The 22,920-nt window shown below is 36.9% G+C and overlaps 2 protein-coding genes across 6 annotated transcripts; both read left to right on the forward strand.

Annotated features, from left to right (window-relative positions):
- Positions 1-11,604: 11,604 nt before the first annotated feature.
- On the forward strand, positions 11,605-17,690 carry LOC112168312 (DNA topoisomerase 6 subunit B). Of its 4 annotated transcripts, none has more exons than XM_024305435.2 (19): positions 11,605-11,969; positions 12,095-12,147; positions 12,252-12,349; positions 12,457-12,562; positions 12,929-13,066; positions 13,177-13,228; positions 13,370-13,434; positions 13,882-13,988; positions 14,177-14,279; positions 14,419-14,504; positions 14,604-14,800; positions 15,106-15,221; positions 15,343-15,428; positions 15,602-15,674; positions 16,112-16,203; positions 16,360-16,498; positions 16,600-16,667; positions 16,767-16,941; positions 17,410-17,690. In XM_024305435.2, the coding sequence occupies exons 1-19, from the start codon at positions 11,900-11,902 to the stop codon at positions 17,557-17,559; spliced, it is 1,974 nt and encodes a 657-aa protein (XP_024161203.1). In that variant the 5' UTR covers positions 11,605-11,899; the 3' UTR covers positions 17,560-17,690. The 4 variants fall into 4 exon arrangements, with proteins under 4 accessions (XP_024161203.1, XP_024161202.1, XP_024161204.1 ...); XM_024305434.2 differs by having other exon boundaries at positions 11,606-11,969; positions 16,573-16,667; XM_024305437.2 differs by having other exon boundaries at positions 11,892-11,969; positions 12,256-12,349; positions 16,573-16,667.
- A 475-nt stretch (positions 17,691-18,165) lies between these two features.
- Positions 18,166-22,082, forward strand: LOC112168294 (dTDP-3,4-didehydro-2,6-dideoxy-alpha-D-glucose 3-reductase). 2 transcript variants are annotated; one of them, XM_024305413.2, is made up of 12 exons: positions 18,166-18,438; positions 18,511-18,651; positions 19,126-19,174; positions 19,455-19,472; positions 19,621-19,736; positions 19,814-19,927; positions 20,349-20,399; positions 20,863-20,951; positions 21,063-21,123; positions 21,203-21,280; positions 21,451-21,561; positions 21,730-22,082. In XM_024305413.2, exons 1-12 carry the CDS (start codon positions 18,316-18,318, stop codon positions 21,853-21,855), a joined length of 1,077 nt encoding a protein of 358 aa, XP_024161181.1. In that variant the 5' UTR covers positions 18,166-18,315; the 3' UTR covers positions 21,856-22,082. The 2 variants fall into 2 exon arrangements, with proteins under 2 accessions (XP_024161181.1, XP_024161180.1); XM_024305412.2 differs by having other exon boundaries at positions 18,171-18,438; positions 21,727-22,082.
- The last annotated feature ends 838 nt before the right edge of the window (positions 22,083-22,920 follow it).

Consider the following 22,920-nt stretch of genomic DNA (forward strand, 5'->3'; position numbering starts at 1 on the left):
CAGAAAGAAAAAAAAAAAGTAAATTAGCATGTGAATCGGATCAATTCCACAAAACTCTACAGTGAGATTTTGAATTTAACTCACAAACAACCAGATGTTGTGTAATTCAAATTGGAATATAAATAGAAAAGAAAAGGAAATGAAGAAGTTAAACATGGTATATGTTACTTTTGAGAGATCGATCCCTACCTAATACTTTACACATAAATTCTTTGGTTTTGCCTCTATTAAACATGCATATATCATGATTCTCGTTTCAATTAAATTTTCTATCATGTACAGCCTATTACATCAGCAGACAAGAACAAAGATAAGAGATGTGTGTGTGTATATGTTTGTCTGTATAGATAGATATAAGAATGGGATCGATGTGGGATCGATCTCCCCCGGCCTTCTTCTAGCTTGGTTGTTTACACTGCTCGTGAATCGTGACTGATCAATGATGAAAGAGATAGCAAGAGTTAAACAACATAAACGCAGTGGTCCTGACTCAATATAAGCATATGCATGATCAGACTACAGACATTGGCTATTAGCTAAGATCTCGATCAGATTCTCTTATCTTTATTTTTCTCAGAACTCGGGACTTTGGTATGGATTTACAGACTATACTGTGTGGATCTAGCTAGCCGACTTGGCTGATCACTCCTAGCCAAAAACATATACTGTACGTCCTCAACACAATTTCTTGCAGTAGGACTAAAAAACTGAGCAGATCGAAGGCCTTCAGTCTGTGGAACAATATTCGAATGTTGGCATTCAAAACTGTCTGAGCTAAAATATAAAAGTAAACGTTCTTCTCCTGTAGATCGAGTTCATTCCGTACCGGCCAGCTTCCTCAACCGGCCTATATATTCGAACTCCGACGGGAGTTTAGATCCCGTGTAGTTTGTGGCCCATGATGTGAAGGTTTTGAAATACTGAATGGGCCTTGCACATTGCTACTACATTCTGGGTTGTTCCAGCCAACTCATTTGATGCAGGGTATATCGCCCATGAATGTGCCGGGACTAAATGAGTCTTTCAAGAGAGACGTTTGAAGAATAATAGCATTCCAAAAGTGAATAGTTTGATATTTTTTGGAAAAAGAAAAGGCAGAGAAATATAATTGGCTGCGCAAAAGGTATGACTATAATCATAAAAAAAAAATATAAAAAAAGGACACATCATGCAAGTGGCCGATAACCGTTGATGTTGTTCTTGGAAATTTTAAAGTTATCATTAGTGTAACTTGCTAATTTTGGCCGACCCGGAAGGCCAAAAGCCCAGCTCGTAAAGGCCAGTAAACTATTATATATTATATATATATATGTATGTTGATGTGCTCATATTTTCTTAATTCTTATATTTCTATGCCTCTTTCTCTTAGTATATCTGTTTAGTTATCCTTATTTATGGTTTATTTACGTTAGTTTAGTGTCTTTGTAGGTGTGTTTCAAAGAAAGAAGAAAAGAAGCTAGGCTAAGCTAACTAACACAGAAACTGTTGTGTAGAACACCTAACTTCGCTGAATTACCGGGAACTGCTTGGATGGAATTAGGAGCTGTACACTATATTCGCGGAAAGCCCCATGTGTCAAGTTTCTGAGAAATTTTACGGTTTGTGATTCCGACTTTTCTATAAGGAGTTATGACAATTTAAGTGAAGGCAGTTCAGTTTGGACTGGAATCTGCAACATCTTTTACAAGTTCATGTCTAGAACCTAACTTCGCTGAAATATTGGGAAGTGCTCGGATGGAATTAGGAGTTGTACCCTATATGTACAGAAATCCCCATGTGTCTAGTTTTTGAGGAATTTTACTGTTTGCAATTCCGACTTTTCTAGAAGGAGTTATGGCAATTTAAGTGAAGAAAGTTCAGCTTGGACGGGAATCTACAACATCTTTTACAATATGCACGGAAAACCCAATCTAGAAGGCCCAACACATATATTTGGAAATCTTCAATATGCCACATCATCATTATTGAAGATCCAAGACTTTTAGACATGTTTATATGTGTGTGTGTGTGTGTGTGTGTTATATATGTGTGTGTGTGTGTGTCTTTGTGTGAGTGTGAATTTATTTTAATTTGGTTTATGGTGAAATTAGAAGTTCTCATACTTCTATATAGAATATGTGCGTATATATTCTAGTATTCTACATGTCATGACTACAGTTGACAGATTCGATTGGATTCGAAAATATGATGAAATTAGCTAAATTTTTTACCACACTCATAATTTATTATAATAATCTCATCCAACGGTCGGTTTTTCCATTTTATTTTATTTTTATTTTTTTTGAGAAGGGAAAGAAAATAACAACTTAAAGCCCCTACTACAACCAGAACTAAACTGATCAAAATTAAAAGCAGACAAGGCAGAGAACGGCAACTTTTTTGACCAAGTGATAGGAGTAGAAGATCTATGACCCATATTTGTAATAGCATCAGCAACGAAGTTGGCTTCCCTGAGAACATAAGAGAAGGAAATAGATGTCTTTCACAAGAGTACGAAGACACCAAGGAGAAGCACAATTTTTGTTGATAGAGTCTATAATTAACTTGGAGTCACCTTCAACATAAAGGTGACTCAGGATGTTTTTCCATTTTATTTGAATTGATAGAGGTTGCCCTTTGGAGTGTATGATATATAAATATAGATTTATAAGAGTAACTAAGTTTGACCTAGTTGATCGAATTCGAAACGAGAACCAAATTGGCTGGATTTTCTACAACCACCATAAAACATTATAATCTCTCCATCAAGCGGTTGGTAAATTGGTATAGGCCAATGTTTTTGTCATTAATTTTTTTTTTTATCTTATGTCCACGCACATCCATCGATGGAATATTTACAAACGTGATGTGAAAAAATAAGCACGTTTCGCGGTCGTCATGTCATCGGTCAACTAAGAAGACATACAAGTGACGACAGTTGACCACTTCGATCGGATTCAAAAATATAGTGAAATTGGCTAAATTTTTTACCACACTCATAATTTATTGTAATAATGTCATCCAACGGTCCATTTTTCCATTTTCTTTGAATTGAGATAGGGGTTGCTCTTTGGAGTGTATGATATATAGATATAGGTTTATAAGAGTAACTAAATTTGACCTAATTGATAGAATTCGAAACGAGAATCAAATTAGCTGAATTTTTTACAATTACCATAAAACATTACAATCTCTCAATCGAGCGGTTGATTTCTCTAAATTCATTTTCCACTTCATGGTTGCTTTAGAATGAACCTCAACAATTTAAATGCAATATACAAGTCATACAACTTTAGGAGGCAAATTAATATAGGCCAACATCATTGTAATTAAAATTGAAAATTTTATTTTATGTCAACGCACATCCATCAATGAAATATTTACAAACGTGATGTGAAAAAATAAGCACGTTTCGCGGTCGTCATGCCATCGGTCAACTAAGAAAACATACAAGTGACGACGGTTAACCAATTCGATCGGATTCGAAAATATGGTGAAATTGGCTAAATTTTTTACCACACTCATAATTTATTGTAATAATGCCATCCAACGGTCCATTTTTCCATTTTCTTTGAATTGATAGGGGTTGCTCTTTGGAGTGTATGATACATAGATATAGGTTTATATATAACAGTAACTAAATATGACCTAATTGATCGAATTCGAAACGAGAATCAAATTAGCTGAATTTTTTACAATCACCATAAAACATTACAATCTCTAAATCGAGCGGTTGATTTCTCTAAATTCATTTTCCACTTCATGGTTGCTTTAGAATGAACCTCAACAATTTAAATGCAATATATAAGTCATATGACTTTAGGAGACAAATTGATATAGGCCAACATCTTTGCAATTAATATTGAAATTTTTATCTTATGTTCACGCACATCCATCGATGGAATATTTATAGATATGATGTGAAAAAATAAGCACGTTTCGTGGTCGTCATGTCATCGGTCAACCAAGAAAACATACAAGTGACGACGGTTGACCAATTCGATCGGATTCGAAAATATGGTGAAATTGGCTAAATTTTTTACCACACTCATAATTTATTATAATAATCTCATCCAACGGTCGGTTTTCCCATTTTATTTAAGTTGATAGAGGTTTATCTTTGGAATGTATGATATATAAATATAAGTTTATAAAAAATATCATCTTTAAAGATTTATTTATAAATAAAGCCCGCAAGACTTTGCCCGGCCCGGCCCTCTACTATTTAAAAATGGAGTAAGACCCAGCCCAAGCCCGCTACCGAGCCCGGCCCGGCCCGTTGATGAGGCCTAGCTAATTTTGTAGGTCTTTTGTGAAGAAATCATTGAGGGGCCAAGAAATATGAGTTTACATCATAATAAACAAACAAACAAAAAACACGTGTAGTTGAGTTAAGAGTTGGATAATAACACTTTGAACAGATGAAAATGATATACTTGACAATAAAGGCATATTGAAAATGATATTCATAAGAGAATCTTAATATTCAACCTCATGTTAACAATACTTAAAAAATTGATAATAATTCGATCGACTGATGTTTGATTTTTACCGCTCATTCTATAATTTTCCTTATCACCCAATGTACCGCTCATCCAATAATCATCCTTATTGGGCTGCGTGTTGTGTGATAAGGTAAATAGGGATAAATATCGTTTCTCAGAAAAAAAAAAGTAAATTAGCATGTGAATCGGATCAATTCCACAAAACTCTACAGTGATATTTTGAATTTAACTCACAAACAACCAGATGTTGTGTAATTCAAATTGGAATATAAATAGAAAAGAAAAGGAAATGAAGAAGTTAAACATGGTATATGTTACTTTTGAGAGATCGATCCCTACCTAATACTTTACACATAAATTCTTTGGTTTTGCCTCTATTAAACATGCATATATCATGATTCTCGTTTCAATTAAATTTTCTATCATGTACAGCCTATTACATCAGCAGACAAGAACAAAGATAAGAGATGTGTGTGTGTATATGTTTGTCTGTATAGATAGATATAAGAATGGGATCAATGTGGGATCGATCTCCCCCGGCCTTCTTCTAGCTTGGTTGTTTACACTGCTCGTGAATCGTGACTGATCAATGATGAAAGAGATAGCAAGAGTTAAACAACATAAACGCAGTGGTCCTGACTCAATATAAGCATATGCATGATCAGACTACAGACATTGGCCATTAGCTAAGATCTCGATCAGATTCTCTTATCTTTATTTTTCTCAGAACTCAGGACTTTGGTATGGATTTACAGACTATAATGTGTGGATCTAGCTAGCCGACTTGGCTGATCACTCCTAGTCAAAAACATATACTGCACATCCTCAACACAATTTCTTTCACTAGGACTAAAAACTGAGCAGATAGAGGCAACTCGGCTTCTAGTCTTCGATCGAGCAGACTCAGATATTATTATGCAGGAACAATAATTTGACTCTAATTTGATGGCAGATTGACTGGGATAAGAAATGTGTATAGGCTTTCAGTCTTGACTCTTGACAGTTACCCTTGTTGAGTTAGGGTTTACCTATTCCTGGATGACCTAATTAGAGCTATATATCTACTATATATTGATCGAAGAACATATTAATGATACCGTCATATCCCTTCGACCCAAGAAAAATATTTATAACTCTTTCTTGGTTTATTTGTTAATCAGCAATTCATATTCGAATGTTGGGATTCAAAACTGTCTGGGCTAAAATAAAAAAGTAAACGTTGTTCGATCTCTTGTAGAGTTCATTCCGTACCGGCCAGCTTCCTCAACCGGCCTATATATTAGAACTCCGACGGAAGTTAGAGACCCCGGCCCGTGTAGTTAGTGGCCCATGATGTGAAGGCTTTGAAATACTGAATGGGCCTTGCACATTGCTACTACATAGTGGGTTGTTCCAACTCATTTGATGCAGGCCCATGAATGTGCAGGGAGAGTCTTTCAAGAGCAGACGTTTGAAGAATAATAGCATTCCAGAAGTTAATAGTTTGATATTTTTTTTGGAAAAAGAAAAGGTGGAGAAATGTGATTGGCCGCGCAAAAGGTTGGCCTATAATCATCGAAAAGAAGAGGACACAGTTATGCAAGTGGCTGATCACCGTTGATGTTGTTCTTGAAATTTTAAGGTTATCATCGGTGTAACTTGTTAATTTTGTAGGTCTTTTGTTAAAAAAATCATTGAGGAGCTAAGTCAAGGAATATGAGTTCACATCAAAATAAATAAACAAACAAAAAACACGTGAAGTTGAATTAAGAGTTAGATAATAACACTTTAAACAGATGAAAATGATATACTTGACAATAAAGACACATTGAAAATGATGTTCATAAGAGAATCTTAATATTCAACCCATGTTAACAAGACTTACAAGACCGATAATAATTCAATCGACTGATGTTTGATTTTTACCGCTCATCCTATAATCATCCTTGTCACCCAACTTCATTGGCACCATCAGAGAACATGGATTGACACAAAATGCAGCCCAGTAAAGTTTACCAATTTCGAATAATAATACTATTCATCCCACAAAGGGGTATATATACAAGGACAAGAGGAGTAGTCTAACCCTAATAGGAAACAATCATTCCTATAATTACATGATAACCTAAATAAATAAGAATCATAATTACATAAGATTTACAGCTATTCTACACTCCCCCTCAAGTTGGTGCATAGATGTCTATCATGCCCAACTTGTCAACTGAGCTGTCAAATATCTTCCTGGACACTCCTTTAGTAAGAACATCAGCTAACTGCTCTTCTGAGTTTACAAATGGAAAACGAATAACCTTTCTGTCAAGATTTTCTTTAATAAAATGACGGTCAACCTCCACATGCTTTGTCCTATCATGCTGAACTGGATTATGTGCAATCTCAATTGCAGCTTTATTATCACAATGCAAATCCATAGGTTGTCTAAGCTTGTAACCTAGATCTTTCAGGACATTACGAATCCATAACATTTCACAGACTCCATGTGCCATACCTCGAAATTCAGCTTCTGCACTTGATCTGGCCACAACTTTCTGTTTCTTGCTACGCCAAGTGACAAGGTTCCCTCCTACAAAAGTGAAGTACCCAGATGTAGAACGCCTGTCAGTTTTATCACCAGCCCAATCTGCATCTGTATATCCCCCAACTTCCAATTCATCATTTTTCTCAAACAGTAATCCTTTACCTGGCGCCATCTTCAAATACCTCAAAATCTGAAAAACTGCATCCATATGATCTTCACTAGGACAATGCATAAACTGACTGACAACACTCACAGCATAAGCAATATCAGGTCTAGTATGTGAAAGATAAATCAACCTTCCTACAAGACGTTGATACCTTCCTTTATCAGTTGGAATTTGATCAGGATAAATGGCAAGTCTGTGATTCATCTCAATGGGTGTCTCAATTGGACTGCAGTCCAGCATCCCCGTTTCAGTAAGTAAGTCAAGAACATACTTCCTCTGTGACAGTGAAATTCCCTTCTTAGACCTCGCAACTTCAATACCCAGAAAATACTTCAGTTGCCCCAGATCCTTCATTTCAAACTCCTTTGACAGATACTTTTGTAACTCATTCATCTCTTTCGGATCATCCCCTGTAACAATCATGTCATCAACATACACAATAAGAGCTGTAATCTTACCATTCTTGCGCTTGATAAACAAGGTATGGTCAGAATTGCTCTGTCTGTACCCAAAGGCTCTCATGGACTTTGAAAATCTCCCAAACCAGGCTCTTGGAGATTGCTTCAGGCCATACAAAGACTTCTTCAATTTACACACCTTGCCAACTTCACTTGGGTAATTCTTAACACCTGGGGGTACATCCATGTACACTTCTTCTTCCAAATTCCCATTAAGAAACGCATTCTTCACATCAAACTGGTGTAAGGGCCAATCTTTGTTTGCTGCAAGTGAGATTAGAATCCGAACAGTATTGATCTTTGCCACAGGTGCAAAAGTCTCCTCATAATCAATCCCATAATGTTGTGTGTATCCTTTGGCAACCAACCTCGCCTTGTATCTATTAGTAGTTCCATCTGCATTAAGCTTCACAGTAAATACCCAACGACACCCTACAGTCTTCTTTCCAACCGGCATAGGTACTAGTTCCCATGTTGCATTCTTTTGAAGAGCTTCCAATTCTTCATTCATCGCCTTTGTCCATTTTGGATCCGTCAATGCATCCTGCACGTTACTAGGAATAGATACAGTAGATAATTGATCAATAACAAGTGCATGTGACCCAGAAATCCTATGGTTAGACATAAAATTAGCTATAGGGTATTTAGCTTTGGCTTTGATATCTGGTTCATATTGTTTCTTAGGAATTCCCTTAGTAACCCTTTGTGATTTCCTAGGTTCGACACTTTCTAACCCAGAAGATTCATTAAAGTTTAGGGGTACCTGAGGAGGATCATTCTGACCGGGATCTTCAGTTGGTGATGTAGAAGGGGGAATATCTTGTGTGTGAGCTTCAAATACGTCTTGATTTTGATTCAAACTATCCAGAAAAGTCGTCTCTTCTGTCTCGGAATTCACAACACTCTGTTCGACAGTTACATTTTCTGTTTCGGAATTCACAACACTCTGTTCGGCAGTCGCATTTTCTGTTTCGGAATTCGCAACACTTCGTTCGGCAGTCGCATTGTCTATTTCGGAATTCACAATGTTCTGTTCGGCAACTGCATTTTCTGTTTCCAAATTTTTTCTACCCTCAAATGTATCCTCCAAATTTTCCAAGTCTTCAAAGACATCAAAATCAATAATAGAACTCCCTTCACAACCTCTCTCCCCCTGAAGGGAAGACTGAGAAGCTCCCCCTGAGTAATAAGGCTCGGATTCACGAAAAGCAACATCAAGAGAGACATGTAAAGTGCCAGTAAGGGGATCATAACATCGATAACCCTTCTAGAAGTCAGCATAACCAACAAAGATACACTTACGGGCACGGGGATCAAGCTTGTTGCGTTGAGGCTTGGGAATATGAACATAGGCTGTGCACCCAAACACCCGGGGCTCCAAATTAGGCATAGAAGGGATGGTCAAAAATGTATGAAGCTTCTGATGAGGATTCTGAAACTCAATCACCCGTGAAGGAGTACGGTTGATAAGATATGCTGCAGATTTTACGGCTTCTCCCCAATAGGACCGAGGTACATTCATGCCAAATAAGGAAGCACGAACAACTTCCATCAACTGCCTGTTCTTCCGTTCTGCTAACCCATTCTGTTGAGGAGTATAAGAATTGGAGGTTTGATGACGAATTCCATGTGACCGGCAAAACTCAATCATAGGGCCATTCACAAACTCTCCACCATTGTCAGACTGAAACACTCTGATGGATTGTTGATACTGAGTTGCCACCATTTTGTGAAATTCGATAAACATTCCAAATACATCACTCTTATTCTTCAGTAATGACACCCATGTCATGCGAGTGCAATCATCAATAAACGTTACAAAATACCGAGCTCCAGAAAGAGAAGGAATCTTTGCAGGACCCCAGACATCAGAGTGAATTTTCATAAAAGGAACATGACTTTTATTAAGACTTGGTGAATATGAAATACGGTGGCTCTTGGCCAGTTCACAAATGTCACAATGGAAATCCAAATCACTGACAACCGAAAACAAATGAGGTTGCAGCTTCTTAAGATAACTAAAAGATAGATGACCTAAACGGCGATGCCATAACCATACTGCTTCCTTTGCATTCTCTACCCCATTAATCTGATTAGCTTGCCCCAAAAGATGCTTCTGGTTTTCTCCAGTCTCTGTCAGATCCAGGTAGTATAATTTTCCCCTTCTAACACCATAACCAAGAATCCGCCGAGTCAGAATGTCCTGAAACACACAGAAAGATGGATAGAAGGTCACAATACATGCAAGTGCTAAAATAATCTGACCAACAGATAGGAGATTATAAGCTAGTGAGGGAACAACTAGGACAGATTCAAGGGTTAAGGTATCAGATACAACAATAGAACCTTCTCCGGTGACCGGAGTTGGAGTGCCATCAGCAGTAGAGACAATATTTTGAGAGGAACGTCTAAGGTTTTTCACAAGACTAGGGTCATTGGTCATATGATCAGATGCACCTGTATCAATTATCCATGTATTATTCAAAGTAGCCTTACCCTTCATACCTGACTGCGCTACATTAGCGGAGGCATTGTCGAGATGCTCTTCCTCTGTAGTAGCAATAGCCGCCTTGCCCGGATTCTTTCGCGGTTTCCTGGTGAAGTCCCACCAATCAGGGTAGCCAATCACTTCATAGCACCGCTCCTTGGTATGACCTACTTCCCCACAGACAACACATTTTTTGTTTGCGTATGGGTTTGGTTTGTCATGAGGACTGCGTGGAGAAGGACCTGAGAAGCCTGGAGGAGGACCTGGTCGGCGTTGAACGGCCATAACAGAAGATTCGGTAGGTACCGAACGCCCCATAGCTTGTTTCTCTGATTGCACCTTGCGAATGTAAGCATAGCTCTGCTCCAAGGAGAATTTAGGCTCCTTGCGTAGGATTTCTCCACGCACCTGATCATACTCTGGGTCAAGTCCACTCAAAAATAAGTGAACACGCATCCGGGACATTGCTGAAGTTTCTTGAACGACAGCTGCAACATTATCATGTTGAGAGGCCACCCTTTGATCAATCTCCTGGAACATTGCCACTAACTCATTGTAGTAGGTCGGAATGGGCCTTCCATTCTGCTTTGCTTCAAAACACTTTTTATTCAACTCAAAGATTCGGGTTTCATCAGAATCATCATAAAAGGTTTTCTCTACAGCTTCCCAAATATCTTTTGCAGTAGGGAGACGAATATACCGGTTCATGAGAGAGGATTCCATGGAGTCAATTAGCCAACTTTTCACCTTTTCATTGTCCGTGGCCCAAGCTTCATACTCTGCAGAATTCATGGCGGGTTCAGCCTTTACTCCGGTCAGATAACCAACCTTCCCTCGTGCTCCAATGCGCATTCTCATAAGAGGAGCCCATATGGTGTAGTTGGATTCATTCAAGACAACACTTGTGGGGAAAGCAGAGTTGTCTTGTTGGGTGGTGTAGTGGTGATGGATGATTGGTGAGGATGACACCATTGTCTTCTCGGGATTTGACTGTTCGCCTTCAATTGCAGGTCCGGCCATTGAGGAATTTGGGGTTTGTTTGTTTTTTTTTTTTCAGGTTTGGTTTTTCTAGGGTTTCAAAAATTCAGGGATGGCTTGATTTTAATGGTGGTGGTACGCAGCGGTTTGTGGTGTGCTTTGGGATTCAGGATTCAGGATTAAGGATTCAGGATTCAGGATTCAAAGGATGCAGGCAAGTTCAAAGGATTGAACCTGCTCTGATACCAAGTAGAAAAGAATACTTTGATTTTAGGGTTTTCAATAATAATACTATTCATCCCACAAAGGGTATATATACAAGGACAAGAGGAGTAGTCTAACCCTAATAGGAAACAATCATTCCTATAATTACATGATAACCTAAATAAATAAAAATCATAATTACATAAGATTTACAGCTATTCTACAAGTCTAGCAATCCAAAACTCGGCTAATCTAATCTAACAATTTGGTTCATCTCCTCATAGAATTGGCGGGAAAGAAAATGGAAAATAAACCAAAGGTGCTGATCAGGTACACTACACATACACCAAGAATCTTACTCATCCCTCAATACCAGCCGTCGATTTTCATGACCTTAACATCTTAACGGCGAAAAATCTCCAAAAAAGCCGCAGCCCACCGTCAAACGGCTACACAGATGCACCGTAAAACCCAGTAAAGGCTTTCAGACTGTGAAGCCTAAACAGAACCCTAGCTTCTTCTTCGAGCTCATCTTCTTCAATTTTGGTTTCTAAAAGCTTTAAAGTTTGGGGCTTTCTGGATGAAAAGTTGATTGGCGATTCAGGAATGGAGAGCAGTAAGAAACCGAAATCAAAGACTCCAGCAAAGAAGCCCAAAGACAGTGTTCTTGAGCAGAGTTAGTCTCTCTTTTCCTCTCTCTATATAAAAAGATTGTGTCTTTATGTATTGATTGGGTTTATCTTTGATTTTTTGTATTGGGTTTCATATTGATTGGGTTTTTTATCTTCAATTTTGCTGCAGAATCTCCAGCTGAGTTCTTCGCTGAGAACAAGAACATTGCTGGATTTGATAATGTATGCCTTTTTTTTTTTTTTTGATTATTTTTTTTTAAAGATCAAATTTGAAGCTTTGTGTGAAATGTAGAGGAATTTGGAGTGTCTGACTTTGGATGTTTTAGCCAGGGAAATGTCTTTATACTACTGTGAGGGAACTTGTGGAGAACTCACTTGATTCCACGGAGTCCATATCTGAGCTTCCTTTGATAGAAATCACAATGTGAGTGCTAGTTATTGGATATGATAAATTATATGTTGCGGGGTAAATGTAATCGACAAAGCTTGTGTTCTGATAGATGAGTATTGATTGTATATTGGATTTTACAGTGAAGATATTGAGAAAAGCAAGTTCAATTCTATGATTGGTCTTGTTGATCGAGACCGTGTTGATGAGGAACTGTATGATGATCATGAAACGGCTAAGGCTCGTGAGGTGTGCATGCTTATGAATTGAGTTTCGTCTTTTGTTAATTAATGTATGATATGGAGGATAGATCAGGCAAAGAAATCGATAACCTTGATATTTCTCCCCTTCAAAGAAAGAAAGTCCTCTTTATTTACGTTGTTTGATCTGGGCTGTTTGAGTTTCAATCAATATTGCGCCATCTAGTCCGGAGTATCTGTGTGAATCTTACCTGACAGTTCACTTGCTTTACATGTAACTGAACTTCTTGTATTTCTGAAAACCAAGACAAAAAATGAATTCTCAGCTTTTCTAGTTATGTCTATTTGGTTCTTTTGTATTCTCTTTTAATTTTCTATTACTCATAAATCTTGTTATTCATTTCTTTATATGCAGAAACGATTAGCAAAGGAAGCTCAAGCCCAAGAATTACAAGCAAAGAATGCTTCCCTTGGAAAGAAAATCAAAGAGCCTGCAGCTCCAAAGACCATGAAGGGTCGAGGTGGGGCTGCATTTTACAGGGTTACTTGCAAGGTATGTAACCTCCAAGCATACTAATGTTTCTTATGTTCATGATATATTGTGATCTGATTCTTTGTAGGCTTGTAGCTCTGATTCATGACTGTAATTGGTTTTAAATACAGGATAATGGACGAGGAATGCCACATGATGACATTCCAAATATGTTTGGACGAGGTTGTGAACTTACTTTGACGTCGAAGTTTTATTTTAAGTAGTGAAAAATGTTTTGCACATAGGCTTTTATTTTGTTCCTAATCATGTATGAATTCTGTTGGATATCTTCTAATTATTCTGTATATATATGATTTCATACAGTACTGTCTGGGACAAAATATGGCTTGAAGCAGACACGTGGAAAGTTTGGTCTAGGTGCAAAGATGGTACGCTTAGGGAGATCTTGTCTATATTCAAGAAATTTCTTCTGTTATAACTATAATAGTTAATACACATGCACACGAACCCACACTAGAGATAAAATGCAAGTGCATCTTGTCACCTTTTTTCTTTCCAAGGTCGATCATGTGATTTCAATATTAGGATTTTATGATGCTCAGTTTTAAATATAGTTTGTAGTTTTTTTCGGCATCTGCAAAAATCTAATGACAAAGTAAATATAAAACATCTCTATCAAATGATTATGTAGGTGGGCAATACAACACCATATGATGAACCCTTAGGTAATGAAATCCAACAAAGAGTTTTCTTGTTCAAGATGCTAGGAGAAAAAAGCCTCACATCTGCATCATTGTATAATCGGGTTAATGTGCTTACCTACTTGATCCTTTTGGTATTGAAGCAAATTTGATAAGATATGTTCACTTATGCAGGCATTAATTTGGTCGAAGATGAGTACAGGGCTTCCTATAGATATCTCTTCATCAATGAAGGGCCAAAGTTATAATTCTTTCTGCAGACTGGATATAGATATTCATCGGTATGACTTAAATATGGTACACGGTCCTGAATATTATATCTATCACATAGGTCCGTATGTGGTTGTACTGTTCATACAATTATACCATTTATTTGTACCAGGGATCTCTGATGATTTTGACTTTGGCAGTAAAGGAATATAGTTTAAGCTCTTGTTGACTATTATATGGCGTTTCTTTCAACTTTCAGGAACATTCCTCATGTTCATATACATGAAAAACGGGATAGCAAGGATAGGTGGCATGGTGCTGAAATCCAAGTTGTTATTGAGGGAAATTGGACAACTTACCGTGTATGTACTTGATCAGTGGCTTATTTAATGTTGATTCCTTAGAGCTTCTTTATAGTAATTTTTGATAAAAATTGTTCAATGTAGTTAACCAAGGTTTTCTTGATTCATTAACTAAAAGCTCCATTCTTGGCATGTGCAGTCCAAGATATTGCATTACATGCGACAAATGGCTGTTATCACTCCTTATGCTGAGTTCATTTTTAAATTTGTTTCAGATGTTTCTGAGTATGATCTCTCTCTCTCTCTCTCTCTATATATATATATATATATATATATTTTATTAATCCTGAACAAATCTATACTAGTATTTTACTTTTCGTGCAGTAAAAATGTCACCATAAGGTTTGCACGAAGAACTGATGTAATGCCTCCTGTTCCTCTTGAGACAAAGCACCATCCCTCATCTGTTGACTTATTGCTAATCAAACGCCTCATTGAAGAAACTTCAAAGCAGAACCTTTTACAGTTTCTTCAGCATGAATTCGTTAATATAGGAAAATCCTATGCTGAACGACTAATTGGTAAGTCTTTTGGCATTGTTTTTTTACAATTGTTATGCAAAAGTACTCATCTACAGCTTTATACTTTACAAAGGTCATTCCTGTAGATAATTGAGGACAGTGCTTTATGAAATCTATCATATGATCTGCATGATATCTTGTGTAAAAAATTGAAGGAAGTTGTATATCATATGGAGATTCTGAAGAGCCTTGTGTACTGTTAAAGGGACAGGAATTGAATTTTTTTTTTTTTGTCCCCATACTGAGTTACTCATGTGCTGCTGCTGCTTAGATGCTTAAGTTTATGCTGTTCGTTTCCTTTTTAGGGGAATTGGGTCCTGAGTTCAGTCCGAAGATGCCTGTGAAATCTCTAACTTCTCAGCAAATTGTACGCATCCATCAGTTATTTCGTCAAGCCAAGTTTAATGATCCTAGTGGTGATGTAAGAATCTCTTGAATCTTTTCGTTAGTATATCCTATCAGCATGAAATTCCTATCTAATTCCTTTTATTTCCAAGATAGTTTAGGCATTGTTTGGCCTATTACTTAGTAATTTTTTCCAGTGCCTGAGTCCTGCAGGGGAATACAATCTCCGTCTAGGAATTATAAAGGAGCTGCATCCAGAGTTGGTTGCTACTTATTCTGGAAGGTTGTTTTTATTCTCACTTTGCTGGTTATTTCAATTTTTTTTTTTTTTTGGTGTTCTGAAAGTTCTTGCAGGAGATTTCGATTCTTTAATGATCTTATACTCTGTACTTTTGATTGATTGGCATTTAAGCTGATGCCAGTTCTTTTGCTACATCATCTGCATGTACTATACAGTGCTCAAGTTTTTGAAGGCCACCCATTCATTGTGGAAGCTGGTGTCAGTGTTGGCGGAAAAGATGTCAAACAAGTAGGTGCTTCTCTGTTGATATTGACATGCCATGGTAGATAGGTCTGAAGTTGTTAGATAGTAAAGAAGATATTAATCGAGATGCACCCTTAACCCAATTACTGTTATTTAGCTTTTCACATCGTTGTGTACATAACTATATAATGAATGAGAAGTGGGGAATTAAGGGCATAGTGTAAAACAAAAACTACAAAAGTGAGCATAGTGCTCCTTTTGTCATTATCATGTAAGCTAGACTGCTAGACCAGTGATTATTGGATGAATACATGAATATGTACAAAAGCTAGTGGAGTTTGAATACATTAAGGATTAACAAACCAAGGAATGGAGTTTGCTTTTATAGCTTCTGTTTTCTTCATTGTAAGTTTACTTCACTAGCCAGTTTAGCACTACTAAGGATTGATAACATTGATGGTTCTTTCTGTTTTCTATTGTAGGGTTTGAATATTTTTCGATTTGCAAATCGAATTCCACTTCTTTTTGAGCAAGGTGCTGATGTTGTCACAAGGACCGCCCTTAAGAGAATCAAGTAAGATACAAAGAACTTCTTATTTTTCTTTTGTGAGTTGTGACTTCTGTTTGGGTTGGGACTGCAAATGGTCTGTAAAATCAATACTTCGGTATTAAAATGCTACAGGGGCAAACTAGAAATATCTATATAACAATGTGATGTATATTTTATCAGTTGGAGTAGTTACAAGATCAACCAGACTCAGGATAAAGTTGGTGTTTTTGTGAGTATTGTAAGCACAAAGATTCCCTTTAAAGGAACTGGGAAGGAGTATATTGGAGATGATATAACTGAAATAGCTTCTGCTGTCAAGGTATATGATTTCCATTTTATAATTTGTATCTTCATTTACATTCTTGTAGCCAACAAATTTACAATTATCTCCAGTCTGCCATTCAACACTGTTGCATTCAGCTGAAAACCAAGATAGTGAAGAATATCCAAGCTCGTGAACAAAAAGAGAGAAAACGGAATTTGAGCAGGTAAATTTTTTTACTCATTTGGTCTACATTCTTGATTTGTCCTGAATGATAATTTACCCCTCCTTTGCTGCACAAACTAAAACGACTATCCAATTGCAGGTATGCTGAAAATGTTGCTGGTGCTGTGTGTGGAGTACTGAAGCAAATGCAACAAATACAAGCATCAAAGAAGAGACGTTATGATGGCAAGGAAGCAGAAATACTTAAGAAATTGTCATCTGGGATGATTACAAAAGAAATGGTCAAGGAAAAGCTTGTACAACATGTTGAACAGGTGAGACGATGCTTGACTTGTCATTATCTCTTTGGTTAGCTGTGTGTGCTCTTTTCCCCATCCTGTTCATTATGAATTTTAGGGGGTGGGGTGTTAGTATGCATATATGCTTATTGTATGAGTTGCAGTGCTAAATAGTGAGCGTCATCATCCAATAAAATGTGCATAAATTACTTAACAATATAATAGGCATTTGTGTCCTGAAATGAACTATATGCCAAAGGCACATACTGAGCTTTTTGGCTCTGGAAACTACCCAGAAATTTCTGCTAGAGTCATGTAAATGTCTCCCACACATGGTGCTACCAAACTTGTAAATGATGTTTCGAACATGCCAAGGGTGGGAAAGCGCAAAAAATTTTGAAATTTCAAACAGAAGCACTGGGGAGGTAGACTGTAGACAGCTGTAAGTAGATGTGCCAGCGTTGAAATGAAATGCATGCAGTAATATTAGCTCAAATTTTGCAGGTGGACTCGGAGATGGCAATGGAGTTTGCGGCAAATAGTGGAGTGAGCGAGGAACCCAGAGAATGTATATATCTTCAATCATTAGAAGCTGCTGAAGACAACTTTATCGACTTGCATAGTCCCCTATTTGTCTTTCGACTGTTCTGCTAGGGATTCGTTGGATACTAAACATCCAACTCATTTTTAACTACTTATAGGAAATAAAAGTGCCACTGTAATTTATTCAATTAATGTTCCAATATTTCAAAAGGCGGCCTCTTATTAAAGGGTTGCAATTGCAACTTTTGCATGCTACTCCAGCTTCGCTTCACTTTTTTGCCTAGGCACCCTATTTAAGTCTCAAGGTTTCTCACAACACTTCATATTCCCTATTATTAACAAAATTAATCATCATTGCTACATTAGTATGTCATTTTTACTAATTTAGTTAGTGTAAAATTGAAAATGGTATGTACATATCAATGAATGTTTGGTCATTGGAGTCAAAACAGTTTTATATTTGTACACTTTATACTTTTATATAAGACGGTACATTAGTGTACCAATACGTCAAGTACACTATTTGATATAGTGATAGATTCAGAACATGCATAAGTATACTAACTTGATTTAACCTCAAATTAGTCTACTTGACGTAGACGAACTCAAAAAGAATATGACTTTCAATTCTTTTTTTAAAAACGTTTGCATTAAAAAGGAAAGCCATCAACTTTGGGAATTAAAAAGATACCCCAGAGTCCAACGCTATGAGTCACCATCTTTCACTCTAAAACCCAAATCGTAAATGTGTATATAACTGAAACCAACCAAAGATCCATTTAAACAAAAAAAAAAAACAGCAAAATTCAACACCCAGTTGCTACATCTGAACAAAACCAAGAACACTGCAAGTTGGGTTTTGGCAAAATGGCAGAAGCACCCCAGATTGCCATTCTTGGAGCTGGTACTTTTGTGAAGACCCAATACATTCCAAGGCTGGCTGAGATCTCTAACCTTGTCAACCTTAAAGCCATTTGGAGCCGTTCTGAGGTACCTCAACTAACATATCTATTTCTGGATTTGGATAGTTTGATCATAGATTTAAACTTGTTTTTGGTATAGGAATCTGCTAGAGGTGCAGTTGAGATTGCTGGGAAACATTTTCCAGGAGTAGAATGCAAATGGGGTGATCAGGGTCTTGAGGAAATTATTGCAGATAGTTCAATTCTTGGTGTTGCTGTGGTTTTAGCTGGCCAAGCTCAGGTATAGCTAATACTAAATCTTGCTTCTTCTTTTTTATTATTGAATCATAGAAACAGAAGCTTGGTAGTAGAAATTTGTAGTCTTTTTAGCGTTTTGCGTGTAAGAGGATCTTATTCGGATGAGTGGATTACAGGAATAGTATAATGTGTGTGAAGTAATGGTCTCTTAGTTTCAAGTGTTTGGTTATACCCTACGAGCAGAATGTAGAACTAATTTTTTGTGGTTGTTGATCCAAACTATAGTATTACCGCTTGTCCTCATTATCCAAATTTTTTTTTTTTCAAGAATACATTTTCATTTATATTATAACTCTGATGAAATGAAAAAAGGAAAACATAATGAACTAACTATATAGACGTGAAGATGTATTCAAGTATGTGAGATACACCCTTTCGGAGATAATTTTTAGCATAACGTGTAGCTATGTAGAAGTGAAGATGTGATCAAGTATGTGATATGAACCAACTCATGCAGGTTGATTTCTCACTGAAGCTTCTCAAAGCAGGGAAGAATGTCCTTCAAGGTTATTCCTAGTCTCTAAACAATTGTATAGTTGGATTGTTAGAATGATGCAATTCTATTTGTGAGATTGATAGTTATGTTAAAGGATTTGTAAAGCCATCTCCACCTCCAATCAACCCCCAGGCTGGTGCCTTCTTTTTTATTTGACAGAAAGCTTACATGTTATGGTGCTATAATAAATCATCTATACGTTTCAACGACTACAGTGGACTAAATCTTTCCTTCTGCTTGTCATTGCTGTACCTATTCACTATTGCTTGGCCAAATTGATGGACTTGAAGAGAAACCAGCAGCAGCTAGTAAGTAGGATGCAGTTTACTTTTATGTGTTATAACTGTCTTTCAATTCATTTTATGACATCTTAATTTGAAAAATGTTGGTTATTTGTTATGTTATTACTTTTACATGTTATTCTGTTTATTCTAAGTTTTTTATTTTGTTATGCAGCTACAAGTGAATTGGAAACTGCAGTGTCAAGTTATAATTCTATTGTTGCTAATACTCCCAATAAACCAATCTGGGCGGTAGCAGAAAATTATCGATTTGAACCTGCTTTTGTTGAGGTACTCTTTCTCCATTATTAATGGGGATTAACAATGTTTAACTTTTGACTGCAAGACCCTCAATGTTGTTTTCACAGGGCAAGAAACTAATGACTGAAATTGGAGATGTGATGAGCATCCAAGTTATTGTTGAAGGATCAATGAACAGTTCAAACCCTTACTTCTCAAGCTCTTGGAGGCGAGACTTTAATGTATGTACTATGATATAGCTGATAACTATGAAATTTCTCCCTCGTTCATTAGAAACTATCACCTGCTCAATGCATTGGTTGTGACTAGGGGTGGAAGTTTCTGACAATAAACAACTTAAAATCAACACGACTGTTTAACCAGAATTCCACACCTAATCAAAGACTTGTGACTAATGAGATACACCTATCGCTCAATCCATGCAATTAAATATAAGTAACAAAAACAGTTTATTTCTTTTACATGGTTGCGTTGACATATGTTAAATGCCTCATTTTATTCCTGAGAGCAGCATGTAAGGAATTTACTATTTATGTGAATACAGGATTTCTGAGATGCCTTGCTTGATTAAGCAAGTAGATGTGTGCCCATAATACCTCTTTTGTTTCCTTTCTCAGCAAGTTTATCATCCCTTTATGGCAGGGTGGTTTCATTCTGGACATGGGAGTACATTTCGTTGCAGGACTGAGGATGGTAATTTTTAAGTATTTAGTGAATAGTGGCAGTATGCTTCTCTAGTACTAATACTGAATTCAACCATGGATTAGGAAGTTTGATCTTCTGAATCTCATTTGATTTGTACTTATACTTCTCTTATAGTACCAGTCTTCTGTCACTTTTCTCTAGACCTTCTTTTATTGCATAGCTGAAAACTAGATAGCAGTAGTCTTGTAAATTGAGTGTATAATACTTTTCCTGTATGTGCAAGCGTGCATCTGTTAGATAATGTTCCTGCATGACGATATGCGAGTTTTCTTTCTATCAATATATGAATGTCGTTCTTTCCTATTCATTTGAACAGCTTGTTGGGTGTGATGTAGTCCGTCAGTCAGCTTTAACATCTCATGATACCATTTGATCTTCACCAGACTACTTGTCATCTTCGTAACGTTTCAGTCAAGACATGAATCACATTTTCTCGTTTTCATTTGAACAGCTTGCTGGATGTGAGATAGTCTCGGTGTCAGCTACAACGTCTCATGTCGACGAGACTTTACCTCCCCCAGATAACATATCCTCTCTCTTGTAAGTTACTACTGCATATTGTTATCCTGCAGATCTGTTTTCTGCTCCTAAATTTGTCTATTTTAAGAACAAAAATTCTAAAGGTGAGTACATGGTATTTCCTTGCCTTAGTCAACTGGAGAATGGCTGTTCTGGGATTTTTGTGATGGTGGTCTCCTCAAGGTCTCCCAAGGCATGTGCTACAAGTTAATTTGATTTTATACCTTGTATATACATAAAATGCTAGTTTCTCATAATGTTTATACCATCAGATAGTTTGGCGATTTGTTGGCTTGAAGGGAACACTGGAAGTTGAGCGTGGAAACCAAGATGGACGACATGGCTATGTGGTATGTTGAAAATCATCCTACAGTTCATTTAATTCTCTTCCGCTGGAGGTCAGAACGTGATTTATATGTTTGGGTTTGTGAGGACAGTTTTTCCCATCAACACTGAAATTCTGTGTAAATCAATTCGGAATAAGGTGACCATTTCTCATTTGCTTCTGGTACTATGACAGGTCACATTTTATAGTGCTGATGGACAAAGGAAAAGCTCCTTCTACCAATTTAGAGGAGTGACTGAAGAATTCATCGCATTTATTAATGACATAAAGCAAGCCACTTTAGAGGTAATTGCAGATTCTAATCGTCATGGTATACAAATATTGTTTTCATTTTCATGTTTCTTTGTTTTTGAGTTAAAAATTTGGGTGGGCATGTCTGTTGGTATACCAAACTTGTATGAGACTCAGGCTCCCCAGCATTTTCTGATTGTGTGCATTGCATGGTTGCAGAAGGGAGCTGGCTATGAAGCTGAGCCTCGCATGTCATTTCTGGAAGGTGCTAGAGATGTTGCTGTTCTAGAGGCAATGCTCGAATCTGGAGGAAAGCAAGGGGCACCAGTCCATGTGAAGAAATTTTGACAGAATGACAAGATCTCTCTCTCTCTCTCTCTCTCTCCCCGATTGCAGTGGAAAAGATTCTGGTTGAGATGCTTTGTCAGTTCAGTTTTCTATAGTGAAATTGTTGAAATGAAGAGGGAACAGTCTGTAACGATATTTAAAACTTCTAAAGGTTGTTTGTTGCCTCTGTAAGGGTACCTTACGTAACTACCTATTCATCAATAAATCATTAATCATAGTTAGCTGTCTATGTGTCTTTTTTAATTTTATCTTTTATATTTATATGTATGTTCATCTTTACTGTAACTTTTACTGAAGTACGTTGTGAAATTACAGATTCATATTTCATCTTCACCTAACAAATCTCTGGCTGATCTATCTAATGCTAGAGTTTAAACCTCAAACACTTTTAATCCATAGTCGTTGGCAATTGGCATGATTGAGATTTGGAATTCTATGAAGTTAAATAAATAAAAAGAATTGTAGTTATTGTTGTAATTTGATTCATATTTTCACTAAAAGCATCTCAGTTCTAGTTGTGGACAAATGATTGAACTGTTTCATCTCAAAAAAAAAAAAAATTGATTGAACTGTTTACTCCCTAACCATAAACTTTTTGTGTTTGCCGGCTTGGGTACACAGTTTATTTATTATTAATTTTTTTTATGTGAACATTTGTAAAATGGACCATTTCAATGTTTAGTTCTATTCCTTCAACTTCAAAACCCTGATAAAGTTATCACATGATGCTGGCTTGGGTAGTCGGGTACATACATAGTTTTTTTTTTTCTGTGAACATTTGTAAAATGGACCATTTCAATGTTCAGTCTTCAACTTCAGAACCTTGATAAAGTTATCACATGATGCAGGACAGCAAATGGGCCACTTTTGATGAGCACCACCACATGTAGCATTCAATTGTTGAATGGCATATCATATAAGGCTTATATAGATTGAGGTACCACTACAAGAAAGCCCGAAAAATTTAGTGTTGCGAAGTATTGAAACTCTAAGAGTTGTTAGATTAGTTTGTAGTGTGCTCGCACAATGAATTATTCAAACGGCTCCGGCTCTGGAGTTTCAGTA

This window comes from Rosa chinensis, chromosome 5 (genome assembly GCF_002994745.2).
Source record: "Rosa chinensis cultivar Old Blush chromosome 5, RchiOBHm-V2, whole genome shotgun sequence".
NCBI classification, from domain to species: Eukaryota; Viridiplantae; Streptophyta; class Magnoliopsida; order Rosales; family Rosaceae; genus Rosa; species Rosa chinensis.